Genomic DNA, 17,423 nt, shown 5'->3' on the forward strand with positions numbered 1-17,423 from the left:
GAATATGCAGCAGGGGAGCTGCTGGGTGGTACTGAAACACTGAAGGTTCTAGGTTTATAACCAGCCAGTGTGATGAATTGTGAGAATGAGAAGTGGCTGTGCTTCCTTTTCCTAGCATGGAAAAAGAGATATTGTCCAAAGTTGGTAATCAGGGTCAGGCATAGTGGCTCATGCCTGTAATCCCGGCACTTTTGAAGGCCAAGGCAGGAGGATCACTTGAAGCTAGGAGTTCGAAACTAGCTTGGGCAACAAACCGAGACATCAATCTTTACCAAAAAAAATTGAAAAAATTAGCCAGGCATGGTGATGCACACCTGAAGTCCCAGCTACTTGGATGGCTAAGGCAGGAAGGTCACTTGAGTCCAGGAGTTTGGAGGCTGCAGTGAGCTATGATTGTACTACTGCACTTCAGCCTAGATGACACAGCGAGACCTTGTCTCTGGAAAAAAAAAAAAAGCTGGTAATCAGGATACAGAAGTATTAGCATATTTTTCCATGTTATGGAAGAAATGATCAGGAGAACTAGAAGCACAAACGGTACCAAGACTGTGCCTCTGGGGAGTGGGCATGGGTGTGGAGAGGGAGGTAGGGCAGGAGGGTTGTGTTTTGTCACAAACTCTTCTGTACCATTTTATTTTGTTGTTTCCCATATGCGTGAATAGTTTTTATTAAAGTAATGTTTTCAAATTTTAAAAAACCAAATAGATTATTAATGTAATTTGAGATATGACAAAGATTGTATTTAGATAAAGAATTCCACAATGCAATAAGGAAAAGATAACAACCCAATAGAAAAATGGGCAATGCTAGGCATTGTGGCATGTGCCTGTAATCCCAGCTACTTGGGAGAATGAGAAGGGAGGATGCCTTGAGGCCAGGAGTTCAAGGCCACAGTGAGTTACAATTGCCTGTGAATAGCAACTGCACTCCAGCCTGGGCAACAAAGTGAGACTCCGTCTTTAAAAATAAAGAAAAAGTAAGAAAAATGGGCAAATGATGTGAACAGTCAACAGAAAAGAAAACCTGAATGGCCAATGAAGATATAAAAAGATTCCTAACCTCACTAAGCATAAGGAAAACGTAAATTTTAGAAATTGGATGCCATTATAATATGTGATGGATTGCCAAAAACGTTAGTCTTACAATACCAAGTGCTGACAAGGAAACAGAAACTTTCACATGGTATCGGTGGAAGAAAAGCTGATACCACCTCTTTAAGAGAGGACTTCAGCAACATCTAAAAAAAAAAAATAGATTCAAGCATACCCTTCAACCAGAAATTCAAATTTTAGTTACATGTGCTCAAGAAATTTATGCATAAATAGAGGAGACATGCACAAAATCTGTAACAGCAAAGAATTGGGAAGAGGTTAACAATAATATTAATAGTCATATTTATAATAATAGCTAATACACACTGAATGTTTATTGTATGCCAGGGCTTGAGCTAGTGCTTTATATATATTAATTAATTTAATGCTCACCACCACCCCATGAGGTTGGTACCATTATTATCTCCACTTTATACGTGAGGAAATTGAGGAACAGAGATGTTAAATAACTAGTCCAGATGCCTATCAACAGAAAATACACACATATATAAATTGAAGTGGCATCACAAAATGAAATACAATAGAATGGAGGTTTGAAAGAAATGCATCTACAATGTATCATCATAAAAAAATCTCAAAACCAGTAGTGAGTAAAGACATAAAGTTGAAGAAGAACATAAACAATATGACAGTATTAATCTAAAGTTTAAAAATATATAAAACAATGCTATAAACTGGTATAGATTTACACATAGGCAAGTAATAAAAACAAGGTCAAGAAGCATAAATCTCAACTATAAAGAGGTGAGAAAGGGAGAAGAACAGGATTAGGGAAAGGCACAAAGGGGGCTTGACATGCATTTGTAATGTTGTTTTTAAAAGCTGTGGACAAATATAATAACTTCTCTGCAATCTGGGTATGCTACGTATGTGTTAATTACATACTCTAACTTTCAATATTTAAAATGTCTCTTAATTTAAAAATCTAACATATATATAAAGCTGTTTCAAAACAAGTTTGGTCTGAGCCTATAGTTGGAGGGGAAAATGTTTAAAATAATGTCATTCATATCAATAAGCATTTATAGGACATGACCCTTGGAGTTAATCAAATTAGATGATCCAAAATGTCATTTTGGAACTTTTGTTCATCCTTACAGACTAGACAGCATCTGATTATTTTAAACCTGGTATGATTTTCTAGGAGTGGAATTACTTATTGTTAAAAGGTCCAATCTCTCAATACAGTTTTCTGAACGTCCTTCGAGAAACATCAAATTTATAGTCCCACCAGCAGTGTCTGAGCTGCTCATGCTTTGGCTATGTTTCTAGAGAGGGTAGGTCTAATTTCCTACATAGAGAGTAGTCCCTATGTCCTCATTTTCTTTTCTGCAAAGACATTCATAACACATAATCCCAAAGACACATTTCTTGCTTTCTCTTCAGTGCTTAATGCTGACTGCTGCCTTCTTGAAACTCTTCCTTCAGTCTGTTAAACTCTGTCTTCTGGTTTCTCCCATCTCTGTAAGAAAGCTCCATATCAGAATTCTTATCCTTAAATACATGCTATCTTAGAGTCATATCCTTGGCCCTCTGTTTTTTCACTCTATAAACTCTCTGCAGATAATCTAATCTAAATCTGTGGCTTTAACCTACCACTATGTATGGCTGACTACCAAATCTCTACCTTCAATGAAGTAGCAATCCACTTTCTACTGGGTAGATACAATTGATTGTCATATATTTATCTTGAACTCAAAGTACTGTGCTTAATTCATCATCTTGTACCCTTTCCCAAATTTTCTCCATCTATCTACATAAATTACACCTTCCAGTCACCCATGCTGGAAATCTAGAAGTTATCTAGGATGTTTCCTTCTTGGTTATCCCCATACTCAGTCACCAAGAACTAGAGCTTTTATTGTCTAAATAGCTCTCACATCCATTCCATCCTGATCATCCCGACCTCTCTCATCACTTTCCACCTAGTTTATTGCATTGGTCTCCTAACTGGTCTCACTCTTTCCAATGGGCAGCCAACAAATTCTATCTGTTACTCTTTCCTGCTTAAAATCCGTTATTTGCTCCTTACAAGACTTTTAGCTTCATACCTAAGTTTCTCACTTCATAGCCAAGGCCCATCAGAATATAGCTGGGTCTGCCTCTCTAGTCTCATCTTCTTGCTGAAGTAGGTAGCCTTCATTCCAGCCCCCAAATTTCTTTTAGCTTCTATAAGAGGCACTGTTATTTTACATGCGTATGCTTTGCACATATTTGTCCCTCTGCTCAGAACATCCTTCTCTTTCCCTTTCTTCAAACTCCAGTGCATGTTTCATAAGTCACTTGAACAGCATCTCCTTCAGAAATATTCTGTATCTCACATAACTCCCAGTCTAATTTGATAGCCCTTCATTTTCTTATCAAAGTACTTGCACAAGCTTCGATCACTTACCCCACTCTATAGTAATGACTGAGTTATTTTATCTCACTTCTAGTAAACCAGAGGTTGGCAAGTAACACCTGCAGCCAAATCCAGATCATTTCCTGTTTCTGTAAATCTAGTTTATTGGAACACAGCATGCCCATTTATCTATGTAATGTCTATGACTACTTTTTTGCTATAATAGCAGAGTTGAATCACTGTAACAGAGACCATATGACCCACAAAACCAAAAATAAATACTATATGACCCTTCACAGAAAAAGCTTGCATATCTGTACTAGGCTGTAAATTCCTAGAGGACAAACTTCATTCTTTGTTCGCTATCTTTGAGTCTCTTATATCTGGTATACAGTAAGTGCTAAATATATGCATAACAAATAAATGAATATGTGGGTAAATATAATGTTAGACTTGAGGTCAAAGAGGTGAAAAGAGATCCTAAATCATGAAAAACTTTAATGCCATTTCTCCTGTACTTTTTGCACACTTGAGTTTGTAATCACAAATTAAAACAAAACAAGTTGATATCATTCAGTTTTTAAATATCTTCTAGTATATATGTATGAAAGGAAAATAAAAACTTGGGACCCTAATTTCAGTAAGCCAAAAGAAAAAAAAGTTAAGCTGAAAGCAGAGTCATGCAAGAAGCTGCCTTTCCTTTTGATCCTAAGCAGATAGCTACAGATAAAAAGTTAAATATCTCCACAGATAGCTACTCTATGTTCACCTTATCTTAAAGTGCCGATTTACTGAGCATCAGGTATATACATAATTGACTATTCCTCTACCTGCTCCTTTTCTCTTGCAATATATGGATTCAGTAAGGTGACCATACCCTCCCTCTTTCCCCCCAGGCTGCTGTTCCCCTTTAAATACTGAAGCCTTCAAAATCCATGCACCCTTAACCTTTGCAAAATAAACTTCTAAATTGATTGAGACCTGTCTCAGATACTTTGTGGTTTACGTATGCTGGGCTCCATACCCTTCAAGTCAGTAATCTAAACTTTCTATATAAATAGATATTAATTATGATGCTCAACTCATCATAATTGCCTGGGGTGATTAATTAAAACATTTTGATGCTTATGCCCCACGGCCCATGCAACTAAATCAGAATGGTGGGGGTGAGGGACTGGGAAATGGGAGAGGAGTTTGTTAAGTATTTGTTAAAAGGCTTCCTAAGTAGTTCAGAGAACTTCTGTTCTATACCAACAATCCTAAGGAATGAGGGTTTTCAGGACACTCAGGAGTCTTAGTGATCAAAAACAAACAAGGCTGGGTGCAGTGGCTCAGGCCTGTTATCCCAGCACTTTGGGAGGCCGAGGCAGGAGGATTGCTTGGGCTCAGAAGTTTGACACCTGCCTGGGCAACATAGCAAGACCCCATCTCCACAAAAAATACAAAAATTAGCTGGGTATGGTGTCACAGGCCTGTAGTCCCGGCTACTTGGGAGGCTGAGGTGAGAGGATCATTTGAGCCCGGGAGGTGGAAGCTGCAGTGAGCCATCATTGTGCCATTGCACTCCAACCTGGGCGAAAGAATGAGACTCTGTCTCAAAAACCAACCAACAACAACAAAAAAAACCGGGCCAGGCGCAGTGGCTCATGCCTATAATCGCAGCACTTTGGGAGCCCAAGGTGGGCAGATCATTTGAGGCCAGAATTCGAGACCCGCCTGGCCAACATGGTGAAACCTCATCTCTACCAATAATACAAAAAAAAAAAAAGTCAGATGTGGTGACACACACCTGCAACCCCAGCTACTCGGGAGGCTGAGGCAGTGGACTCGCTTGAACATGGGAGGCGGAGGCTGCAGTGAGTTGAGATCGTGCCTCTGCACTCCACCCTGGGTGACAAACCATATTGTGGTCATTTATGTACTTGCAAGATAAAATAAAATAGATTATTTTGAAAAAATCCTCTATAGAAGTAAGAAAACAAAAGGATTCCTCTGGAATTTAAGCTCCGCAAGGATGGAGAATTTTGTCTGTTTTCTTCACTGTTGCATTCCTAATACCAAGAATGATACCTGACATATAATAGGTACTTGGTAAACAAATAATAAATGAATAGTAATTTTTTCATTTGCTTTTGATCATCCAGAAGCCCATGATTCCAAATATTCTGCTTAATTGAAATTTTACAAAAGAAGAAGGCAACCTGGCAGATATAGTCTTCAGTGAATCAACAGATAACTTTCTTTAGGGGCATAATAATTATATTCTACAATTTAAAATGGAGTTTTAATGTTAAAAAGGGAAACCAGAGAGACACTACTATGGATAAATGCACCTCAGCTCCTTTTTAAAATTCAGTTTTTAATTTAAAAAAAGTCAGCTGTAGTCTGGAAATACATGTGATAATAACATGAAGAGCCATGAAGGAAAGGGAAAATCAATTCCAACATTACCTAAACAAACAAAATGCCCTATGATATGCATCTGAAAGAATTAACTGAATTCATCTTGGCTCCTTCCACTGTCTTAAAGCACTCACCAAGTCTGCCAAAGTAATTAACATCCTACACTGGCATAAAGTTGAGCCCATGCATTCATTCTCTGTCTCTGTCACTCTGTGTTTCTAATAAAACATTCTGCTAGAAATGATGAAACTATTGGTCTAATTCCCATATCTGAAAAAATGCTTTTGGTTGTGGTTACCAAATTGAAAAAAATACAGAAAAATAGGAAAGACAAAACAAAAATCAAGATTGAAGGAAAGAATAAACATTTTAAGTCACCTAATTTATATTATAAAGTTTCTTTTTGAAATGTCAAGCCTAATGGAATATTGAAATATAAGCTTTTTTAATGGAGAAAGGACTCCCTGTTCAATAAATGGTGTTGAGATAACTGGCTGGCTATAAGTAGAATAAAATTGGCCCCTCACTTATCACCATATGCAAAAATTAACTCAAGATGGATTAAAGACTTAAGGCCCAAAACTATACAAATCCTAGTAGAAAACCTAGGAAATACCGTTCTGCACATTGGCCTTGGAAAAGAATATATGATTAAGTCCTCAAAAGCAATTGCAACAGAAATAAAATTTGACAAATCGGACCTAATTAAACAAAAGAGCTGCTGCACAGCAAAATGAACTATCAACTGAGTAAATAGAGAGCCTACAGAATGGGAGAAAATATTCACAAACTATGCATCCACCAATGGTCTAAAATCCATTTAAGGAGCTTAAATCAGTAAGCAAAAAACAAATAACTTCATTACATAGTGGGCAAAGGACATGAACAGACACTTCTCAAAAGAAGACATGCAAGTGGCCAAAAAAACATGGAAAATGATCAACATCACTAATCATCAGAGAAATGCAAACCAAAACCACAGTGAGGTATCATCTCACATTACTCAGAATGGTTATTATTAAAAAGTCAAAAAATAACATTTGTCAGTGAAGCTGTGGAGAAAGGGGAATGCTTGTGCACTGTTGGTGGGAATGTAAATTAGTTCAGACACTGTGGAAAGCAGTTTGGAGATTTCTCAAAGAACTAAACATGGAACTATTCGACCCAGCAATCCTATTACTGGGTATATACCCAAAGGAATAGAAATCATTTTACCAAAAAGACACGTGTACTTGTATGCTAATCACAGTACTATTCACAATAGCAAAGACATAGAATCAACCTAGGTACTCATCAGTGATGGATTGGATAAAGAAAATGTACATATACACCATGGAATACCATGCAGCCATAAAACAGAATGAAATCATGTCCTTCGCAGCAACATGAATGTAGCCAGAGGCCATTAACCTAAGTGAATTAACGCAAGAACAGAAAACCAAATACTACATGTTCTCAATTATAAGTGGGAGCTAAACATTGGGTACACATGGACATAAAGATGGCAACAATAGACACTTGGGAGCTACTACATGGGAGAGGGAGGAAGGGGATCAAAGGTTCAAAAATTATTGGGTACTATGTTCACTATCTGGGTGACGGGTTCAATTGTATCCCAAAACTCAGCATCACGCAATATACCTGTGTAAACTTTTTGTAAAACTAGGATTTCCAATAAGCAACTTCCTCAATATTGTCTATTTTGAAACGTATTTCAATTTATTTTGAAATCTATTTTAACCCTGTGAATTAGTATTTGTAGTCTTGAACTGTACTGTTCAGTATGGCAGCCACTAGTCACAGATAGCTGTTTAAGTTTACATTTAAATTAATTAAAATGAAATATAATTAAAAATTCAGTTCTTCAGTTGTACCAGATCAACAGCCACATTTCAGATGCTCAGGAGCCACACTGGACAGCACAAGTATAGAATATGTTTTGCTCATCACAGAAAGTTCTAACATCGGAAAAAATAAAATAGTCTACAATATCTTCAAATAGCTTCAGGCAATAGTATCAGTTAAGGAAGGAGATTGTTAAAAATGTCAGTTATTATTCTAAGTAAATAAGGAATATAAAACTAGAAGCTTTTTTTTCCTCAGAACATAAAAATCCTATTATTTTATAAATTTGTTAGTATTTTGCAGCTGATTTTCTAATTTTGGATTCATTTCTACTTATGGAACATATAAAAAATATTCACTTTTTGATTAAGGAAATCAGATTCAAATTCATGTCCAAATCACCGCCCCCTTATGAAAACATTTTGGTTGAAAGATTTATAGGACTTCTGGGGCAAGCAGAAGGGTAAGTATGTTTCCTAGAGAAAGCACCAGCTTTGCCTTCTTAGATTTGAGTTACTGCAATACTAATTCCTTCTGATGTTTGGCCTGAACTTCCTAAGAAGTCACAGAAATAATGAATAGCTAAGATTAGTCACTGACATGATAGTTTCCCCTTTCCAGGTGAAATGTCAAGAATGACTAAAAGCCAGCATTCAAGAAGACAGCATCTGCAAACAAGTATTATATTTACATGTTTTTTTTTTTTACAACTTTTAATTCTATAGTTCTTTTACTTGTGACTGGTTCCTAATATTCTCACTCTTTATTGTTTTTGCCCTCTCCTTTATTTTATTTTATTTTATTTATTTATATTTTTGAGATGGTCTTACTCTGTCGCCCAGGCTGGAGTGCCTCCCAGGTTCAAGTGATTCTCCGGCCTCAGCCTCCCTAGTAGCTGGAATTACAGGCACCTGCCACTATGCCCTGCTAATTTTTGTATTTTTAGTAGAGACAGGGTTTCACCATAATGGCCAGGCTGGTCTCAAACTCTTGACCTCAGGTCATCCGTCTGCCTCGGCCTCCCAAAGTGCTGGGATTACAGGCGTCAGTCACCGCACCTGGTCTGTTTTGGTCCTCTCTTAATTTGATGTTTCCTGTTGACACTGCAGTGACAGAAAATACTTTAATGTATTTCCCCCTTGGATTATTTCTTTAAATCAGTAAATTAACACTTGGTATTAATCAAGACTCAGCCTATCTTCACAATGATTTGTAAAAGCTTCTCAAAAGCAGTCTCTGCCATTCTTGGGGAAAAATACTCATTCAGGTGGCTATACAAAGTATTTTAGATATATTTTTTCATTTAATTCTCACAATAGCAGATCTTATTTTCATTTTACAGGGTCTATCAGTGCCTTGTAAAAGGAAATCTGTCCCAAGTTCCTGGCACCATATTTGGTACACAGCAGGTACTTAAACAGCTTGGTAGATGAATGAATGAACAAAGAGCACCTTTTTGTTAATCTCAGTGACAGATGTAGAATTTTACAGCGAGCACTCAGTAAATCCTTACTAATTGAATATTCTAGCAATAATGGTCAGTATGACAAATGAATAAGTGGCTCTTAATGTATCAATGTCCTTCCAAAAATCCCACTAAAGCTAAGCAATGTACCCCAGATCCAAACGCTATGTAAGGTAGTCATGTCTGAAAGATATAGAAAGAGGGAATACTTGGAAAAGACCTAATACATAGGTTTTGGGGCAATAAAAGTATTTGGGAAGTGAACCCCTTTTAAAAAATTTATTTCTAAGTGTATTTGAATAATACTTCCAGAATAAAGTTATTCTTTCAGATCATTTTAGGTCACGCTTTTTTTTTTTTTTTTTTTTTTTTTTTTTTTTTTTTTTTGAGACTGAGTCTCGCTCTGTCGCCCAGGCTGGAGTGCAGTGGGGCAATCTCGGCTCACTGCAAGCTCCGCCTCCCGGGTTCACGCCATTCTCCTGCCTCAGCCTCCGGAGCAGCTGGGACCACAGGCGCCCGCCACCACGCCCGGCTAATTTTTTGTATTTTTAGTAGAGACGGAGTTTCACTGTGTTAGCCCAGATGGTCTCGATCTCCTGACCTCATGAACCGCCCACCTCGTCCTCCCAAAGTGCTGGGATTACAGGCGTGAGCCACCGCGCCCGGCCTAGGTCACACTTTTTATGGGAAAATTACACACATAACACCATTATTGTAAAAAGACAATTGCACCCAATTTTTTTCACCAGGGTAAAAAGATGTATATTACAACATGTATTTAATATATAAAAGATTCACAGTGTACTGTGAACGATAAACTTACAATTATGTTTATTTTTTCCATTGTAGAAAAGGAGTAAAGGTAGAAGATAAATCTAAATTTTTCATTAAGTACTACTCAATAGAATAACCAAGTCTAAGCAGTGTTTTAGGCTAGGCTCCAAAGGTGTACTTGACCCCTGGCTCTTTAAATTGAAGTGGCCCATCCACAGAGTCTGCTACCAGCCTTTTCAATCCTCTGTCCCTTGGTCTCATTGTCTTTCTCATTTAGCAGCCTTCTCAATATTTCTTGCTTCCCACATCATTTGAACCTGTATGTCTGACCTCTGAACCTCCCGACTCTGCTCACACAGTTAGGGACTGTTGCATTCATACTGAGAATAGATGTTCTCAATGTTTATTTTGGCTCCTTGGGTCTTATCTTGGCCTGGAGAGAAACCCAAACCTTTCCCTGAGGCTGACACTGTGACATGTGCAAATTTCCCCAGGTTTTCTTATTTATATATATATATTCTCCTCTAAAAGTTAAAAACTTTATTTTTGTATTTTTAAAATTTTACTTATTTTTAAAATTATTATTACTATTTTTTTGAGACAGGGTCTTCCTCTGTCACCCAGGTTGGAATGCAGTGGTACGATCATAGTTCACTGTAATCTCAAACTTCTCAAGCGATCCTCCTGCCTCAGCCTCCCAAGTAGGTAGGATTATGGGGGCTCACCAACACATTCAGCTAATTTTTTAAATTCTGTGTAAAGATGGGGTCTTGCTATGTTAGCCAGGCTGTTCTTGAACTCCTGGCCTCAAGTGATCCTCTCAGCCTCCCAAAGAGGTGGGAATACAGGTGTGAGGCACTGCACCTGACCTACCAAAAAATTTTTAAAACACTCAGCACATGGAGGATTTTTTTTTTAATTTCAAAGTAACTGCAATAAAATTCTCCTAAATATCTTCCAAACTACTTTAGTTTTAGAAAATGGCATAAATGCAAAAATAATATGGATGAAATGCTACTTTACACTTTTTTTAAGGGTTAAAAAATGCAATTTTTTTCATGTATAATTTTCTCTCCTATTCTACTCATTCTCTCAGATCCTAATCAAAATATTATAGCACAAGAAGCAAATGAGGGCTTGTAGTCTGATTACAGAAAGGAGAAGGAGGAGATTTAATCCAGTATAGGCAGCAGCCTCAGGCAAGAAATGTTGTCATTGTGTCTCACATCCTTAAGTATTACATGAAGATATCCCCCAGGCTGGAGGGCAGTGGTGCAATCATAGTTCACTGCAGCCTCGAACTGTAGGGCTCAAGTGATCCTTCTGCCTCAGTCTTCACACCCAGATAATTTGTTTAAAAATTTATTGTAGAGACAGGTCAGTTTTTAATATTAGATTCAATGCTGCCAAATAGCTATAAAAAATTTGAATAATTTTTTTTTTTTTTAAACTGTTAAGAAAATTTTTGTGGTTTTATTGTATCATGAGGCATTGAAACATCTGAACAAATCAATGTCTGGGCGGTGAGGCAGCTGCTTTCTCCTTCACTTCTTTGGGTTACTAGAGCAACTTGTCAGTAGATTAAAAAAAAAAAAGGACAACCTTTTGCATTACTTAAGTCTTTCCAAGGCATGCGCTGGTACAACACAAATTTCTCCCATCAGATGCAACTAGTCTAGCGTCCAAACATCATGCACAACACCTCGGTGGCAGCAGCGCACTGCGCCCACTCCTGCCGCGGCCCTGCTCATTTGTGCATGATATTTGGAGCATCTGGAGGAGTGGGAATAGTATTGGGAAGAGGAGGGAGGAGGAAACAGCATGAGTGCCTAGTTGAGAGGAGGTCAGCCGAAGTTGTGCAGGGCAAGCCTGAACATGTCATTGGTGCAAACCCAAGCATCGTTGATGTTCTTTAATAGGAACATCTGGTGGAACCCCATGATGGGGTCTTCATCCGCCTTAAGCTGGCCCACAACCATGCTGATGATGCAGCTATCTGGAGTGGGCTGATGGTCCTGTGCGGTGATGCTGTGCTGGATTTTCTGGAACGGAAGGCTAGACAACTTCTCCACAATGGCAGCTTTCCCCTGGAACTGTTGTCCTTCCCACGTAAGGCATGACGCATCAATGTAAATTGCGCCTAGTTGGGTTCTATCATTATCAAATAACTGGTAGTAATGTTGAATGAAGCTGGATCCAATCTGCTCCCAAATTGGCTTGTCTCCCATTCTGGAGCGTCACCCGGCCTCACGGAGACCCGAGGGGCTGGCACGATGGCGGCAGCGGCGGCGGCGGCAACCCAGCGCGGTCTGCGACCGACTGTCCCTTCCCCCCTGCCTTCCTTCGCCCGCCCCGCTGCACTCTCAAAAAATTTGAATACTTTTATGCTTTCAGTGTTCAAAGACTTTTATAGCAATTTGGCAGCATCCTGTACTTACCTAGCTGCAGATTGGCAAGAAAAGACTAGTCTGTGGCCCACTCTGAGTAGCACTGTTCCAGATGTCATGAATATGGCTAAAACTATCCCGTACCTTGTAGATTAGAGACCAATGTGGGAAGGAATGGCACAGAACAGCAACAATGCCAGTATTAGCCATGGGAGCTTGCCATCATTGTTTACTTTGACATACCATTCCAAGGAAAGTAAGTGCACACTGTAAGAACATTTAAGTCTATTAAACAACTCATAGTAATGCCATCAAACTTTTATATTTAAAATATACCTAAGTTAAAGTTAAATCTCAGAATAAAAAAAAATCCTTCAACTAACCACATCACATATTTAAATGAGTACTGTGAACTAGGGGTTCTACATAATTGAACAAAAGGGGCCCTTTATGTTTCACAAATCTGTAGTACAAATCATATCACAGATTATAAAGTATTCATCACAAGGAAGGAGCTTCTTCTGGTTTGGCCTGGACCTGTAGTGTTACAACAGTGGCGGAGAAAGAGGTGGTAAAATTCCAGCCGGAGTAATAAGCTGTTTGGACAAGGAGAGAAGAGGAAGGTGGGAAATGAAGGAGGAAAGGAAGCAGCAGAGAGAGGGAGCTGTAAGCCCCCAGCGGGATTGCCATCAGGGAGCCAGACCCAGGGGTGAGAATGTGAGGTCCGGTTAGTAGAGCGGCTCAGTGGTAAAGTGATAGTTACATAACACCACCAATACTTTGGTTTTAAAAATGTCAAAACTTCAGTTTGTTTCTTTTTTTCTTTTCTTTGAGACAGAGTTTCGCTGTTGTCGCCCAGGCTGGAGTGCACTGGTGTGATCTCAGCTCACCGCAACTCTGCCTCCCAGATTCAAGTGATTCTCCTGCCTCGGCCTCCTGAGTAGCTGGAATTACAGGCATGCGCCACCACACCCAGCTAATTTTTGTATTTTTAGTAGAGACGGGGTTTCACCACATTGGCCAGGCTGGTCTCGAATCCTGACCTCAGGTGATCTGCCTGCCTCAAACTCCCAAAGGGCTGGGATTACAGGCATGAGCCACTGCGCCCGGCCCAGTTTGTTTCTTTATTTGAGGGTGAGAAGATCCCCTCCTATAATTTTGACGTCAAGGAAACCTCTCTAATGTTTCTTTGCACTGCCAAAATTCACAGCTCTGAAACATCAACACTTCCCTTATTTCCCTCATCTATGAGGAAACACAGAGAAATAAGTCTGTTTTCCTAAAAGCAATGCCCTCAAATGGCTGTAAAAGAGTACAATGGCCAGGATTGTGGGAAAAGAGTCCTGGTCACAGACAGAACGTCAACAATGTAACACTGTGGCCAAGTTCAGAAAAAACGCCTACCAGTGACAAAGGTCAGGTCTAGGGTATAAAAACAAACCTCACTCTCACAGCCTGCTGCAACATGCACTGCAGTTTGGCAGTCTTTGTCAAAATAAAAATTGTACTTGCTTTTCTTTTGGTTCAGCAATTCTATTTCTAGAAATGTATCCTAGAGATATGTTGATGACTGAACAGAGTTATTCAATGCAGCACTATTTATATTAGCAAAAGATTGGAAATCATCTAAATATCCACAGATAGAGGTCTGGTAAATAAATTATGGTCCATCTATACAATGCAATGAATACTAAACAATCTTTCAAAATAACAAAGCAGCTCTGTGTAATGGTGGCACAATATCCAAAATCAATCAAGTTAAAAAAAAGGCAGGTGCAAATCAGTGCATGTCATACAATGATACATACAAAAGTAGTAGTAAAATATGTATCTGCAGGACTTGGTGTGCACAAAGTACCTCTGGAAGGAGACCTAAGGGGCTGTTACCAGGGACTGACTCTAAAAAGAGGACCATGTCCAGAGGACAGAGATGGGACAGAAACTTACTCTGCCATTAACCTTTTTGAACATATTTGAATTTTTATTCATATGTATGTTTAAGGCATTTTTTAAAAAGCTACATTCCAGCTCTACAGTGGCAGTCAGAATCCTGATATCTAAACAGCAATGTTAGAGAAAGATAAGCCAAATAACTTAGTTAGCTTTGGCATCCAGTGCCCTGCCAAGAAGAAAACCAAATGCCTCCTCACAGTGGTTCAGCTTACAGGTTATTCCAGTTATTATCCTCTCAAGATATTTTAGCATCTTGCAATTTACATTTGGCCTTGATAGTAGTTCACTTCAGTTGTCCAAAATGTATCAGTTAATCTTCTGCAGGTGACTTATGTAATAAGAGCATCAATATATAAGATATTTAAGCAGGATTTAATTACCCAGTAGTTGGAGAGAATTTGAATTCTTTTCACTCTCCAAATTTTGTAAAGATAAAAAAGTATTAAAATCTGCCAGGCAAGGTGATTTGGTAGGAAAAAACAGATAAAATATGCTGTGGGCCAGGTGTGGTGGCTTATGCCTGTAATCCCAGTACTTTGGGAGGCAGAGGCAGGAGGATTTCTTGACGCCGGGAGTTCGAGACTAGCCTGGGCAACATAGCAAGATGCCTGCTCCCCAACCCCGATCTCTACAAATTTTCTTTTTAAAAATTAACCAGGCATGGTGGCATGTGCCTGTAGTCCTAGCTACTTAGAAGGCTAAGGTGGGAAGATCCTTTGAGCTCAGGAATGCGAGGCTGCAGTGAACCATGATAGCACCACTGCACTCCAGCCTGGGTGATGAGCAAGACCCTATCTCAAAAAAAAAAAAAACGAAAAAGAAAAAGAAAAAGAAAAAGAAAAAAAAGGTGCAGTTTTCTCATATAAAAATACTTATTAATATTATTCCAAGTATTTAACATATGTTTACATGACTACATTTTCCTTTTGAGCATCACTCTTAAGATTTTCAATGCAGAGCATCATTTTTCTCCTGATGATCAGAAAATCAAAATGCTCTCTCTACTCCATCCTCCTTCTAAATAATTATGTCTCAAAAGCTAGACAATTCAAGGGCTAATTATATCCAACCAACATATAAATTAAAAGTTCACAGGTTCATCTTAGAAATAACAACTGAGAAAGAACATTTACACTTATTAAAAACCTTACTTCTTGCCTGCATTATTGAATGTGCAATTTGTTCATCCTGAGAAATTATGGTGAAGTTAAACACAAACAACACTTTCTAAGTTAATTACAAACAGATCTTCTTCTCTGCAATTTACATTTTAGAATCCAGCTTTACACCATTTTATTTCCTTCCAGCTGAAGGAAAAATGTTGCTAGCTTAAGATTGTCTTGGATGAGATCTGTGATTTTAATAAAAAATTAAGGCAGTCACAAATTCACTTATGCCATAGAATAATAATTCTAGTCCCATTAGAGAGTTATCTAAAATGACCCAAATCAGCCACATTTCTGTTGGCATATAATTAACTCCTGCCCATATAAATATAATGCAGATTCTCCTCCAGCTGAAACTGTCCTGGTCCTCTGCCCTCTCCTCTGAATCAGCAATAAAAAGAGTTCTCTAAAATCCTATTTGTAGTCTACATCTATACTCACTAGTGAAAGTATAATTAAGCCATCCTTTTTTTTTCAAATTGATCTAAATATAGCTGGCTATTCATTCAGAATAATATTTGAAAAATACTTTTTGCTTATAGAAAAGCAAATGAGGAACAAATTAAGAAGTAAAAGATCATGTTTAAGTTTGAGGCTTTAAAGTTACATGCATCTTGCAAAGAGAATTTAGAGTCACTGATAACCTACCAGCAGGTTCAAGCAGAAGTCCTGCATGCAGCGAACCTCAGTGAGGTTTGCGTGGATCTCCAAGAAGAGATTTCAAAGATGGGAGCAAGTGCCATCCTTACGCCTGCCTTACAGGTTCTACACCCCTTGAGCCTGGCTCATCTGGCTCAATATCAATTGTAGCAGAATAGATAAGTAAATAACTATTTATATACTTAGTGAGAACAGATGCAGCCCCTAAATATAAATATGGAAATCCTGGGCAACATAAGTGCTTATAATAAACTGCTTAAGACAAAAAGGCAGAAAAACATTGTTATCTACAGTGCTTATAACTCTAGAGTAAGTTAAAATAATTATTATTTATTGAGCACATACTTTGTGCTCAGCACTTGACATAATCCTCTTAATAAACATACAAAGAGGTTATTATTATTCCTTTTTTGTAGATAAGGAGACTAAAGATCCTGCAGGTTGAGTAACTTGCCAGCCATAAAGCAGCTGAGCTGAGATTTAGTCCAAAATCTACCTGATCTCAAAGGACCCAAAGGAAATATTAAAAAATGAAAACAGTTTAAAGAGAAACTGGGTGTTAAGTGTATTATGGCATTAGGCAGAGTGGAAAGCATTCTTTATGCTCAGATAGTGTGAAATCCTACCTTTGCTATATTCTAGATATATGACTTTGTTACTGAACCTCTATCAGTCTGTACAACCACATCTGCAAAAACTGGGACCATTTTCTATTCAGGATAATATCCGAGCAAGTGGTGAGCCAGTGCCTCCCCTACAGCAGGCTCCACAGTACTGCTCCTGTACTCACACCACCAAACATCACCTGCAGGTTAAAGAATTTTAGACTTGCAAGTTATCTCTGCATTCATTTGGTTAAACGCCCTCATTTTTTTTTTTTTTTAATTTTTATTTTGCTTTGAATCCTGGAATACACGTGCAGAATGCGCAAGGTTGTTACATAGGTATACGTGTTCCATGGGGGTTTGCTGCACCTATCAACCCGTCACCTAAATTTTAAGCCCTGAATACATTAGCTATTTGTCCTTATGCTCTCCCTCCCCTCGCAACTCTCCCACTCCAGGAGCCCCTGTGTGTGTTGTTCCCCTCTCTGTGTCTATGTGTTTGCATTGTTCAACTCCCACTTACATAAACGCCCTTTTTTTTTTTTTTTTTTTTTTTTTTTTTTTTTTGAGACAGAGTCTTGCTCTGTTGCCCAGGCTGGAGTGCAGTGGCAGGATCTTGGCTCACTGCAAGCTCTGCCTCCCAGGTTCGTGCCATTCTCCTGCCTCAGCCTCCCGAGTAGCTGGTACTACAGGCGCCTGCCACCACGCCTGG

General features: G+C 38.6%; 2 protein-coding genes across 2 annotated transcripts in view; both read right to left on the bottom strand.

Moving 5' to 3' along the window:
- The window catches only part of MCC (MCC regulator of WNT signaling pathway), a 486,531-nt gene that overhangs the window by 378,000 nt on the left and 91,108 nt on the right, over positions 1-17,423 (bottom strand). The window lies entirely within an intron of this gene.
- LOC104672112 (nuclear transport factor 2) lies at positions 11,390-12,298 on the bottom strand. Its single transcript, XM_010375826.2, has one exon. The coding sequence runs from the start codon at positions 12,166-12,168 to the stop codon at positions 11,785-11,787; it is 384 nt and encodes a 127-aa protein (XP_010374128.1). The 5' UTR covers positions 12,169-12,298; the 3' UTR covers positions 11,390-11,784.

The sequence above is a fragment of the Rhinopithecus roxellana genome, chromosome 3 (assembly GCF_007565055.1).
Source record: "Rhinopithecus roxellana isolate Shanxi Qingling chromosome 3, ASM756505v1, whole genome shotgun sequence".
Taxonomy (NCBI): Eukaryota; Metazoa; Chordata; class Mammalia; order Primates; family Cercopithecidae; genus Rhinopithecus; species Rhinopithecus roxellana.

What these genes read in the sequence shown, in the direction of transcription:
- LOC104672112 (XM_010375826.2), bottom strand. Translation starts at nt 12,168, where the DNA reads ATGGGAGACAAGCCAATTTGGGAGCAGATTGGATCCAGCTTCATTCAA.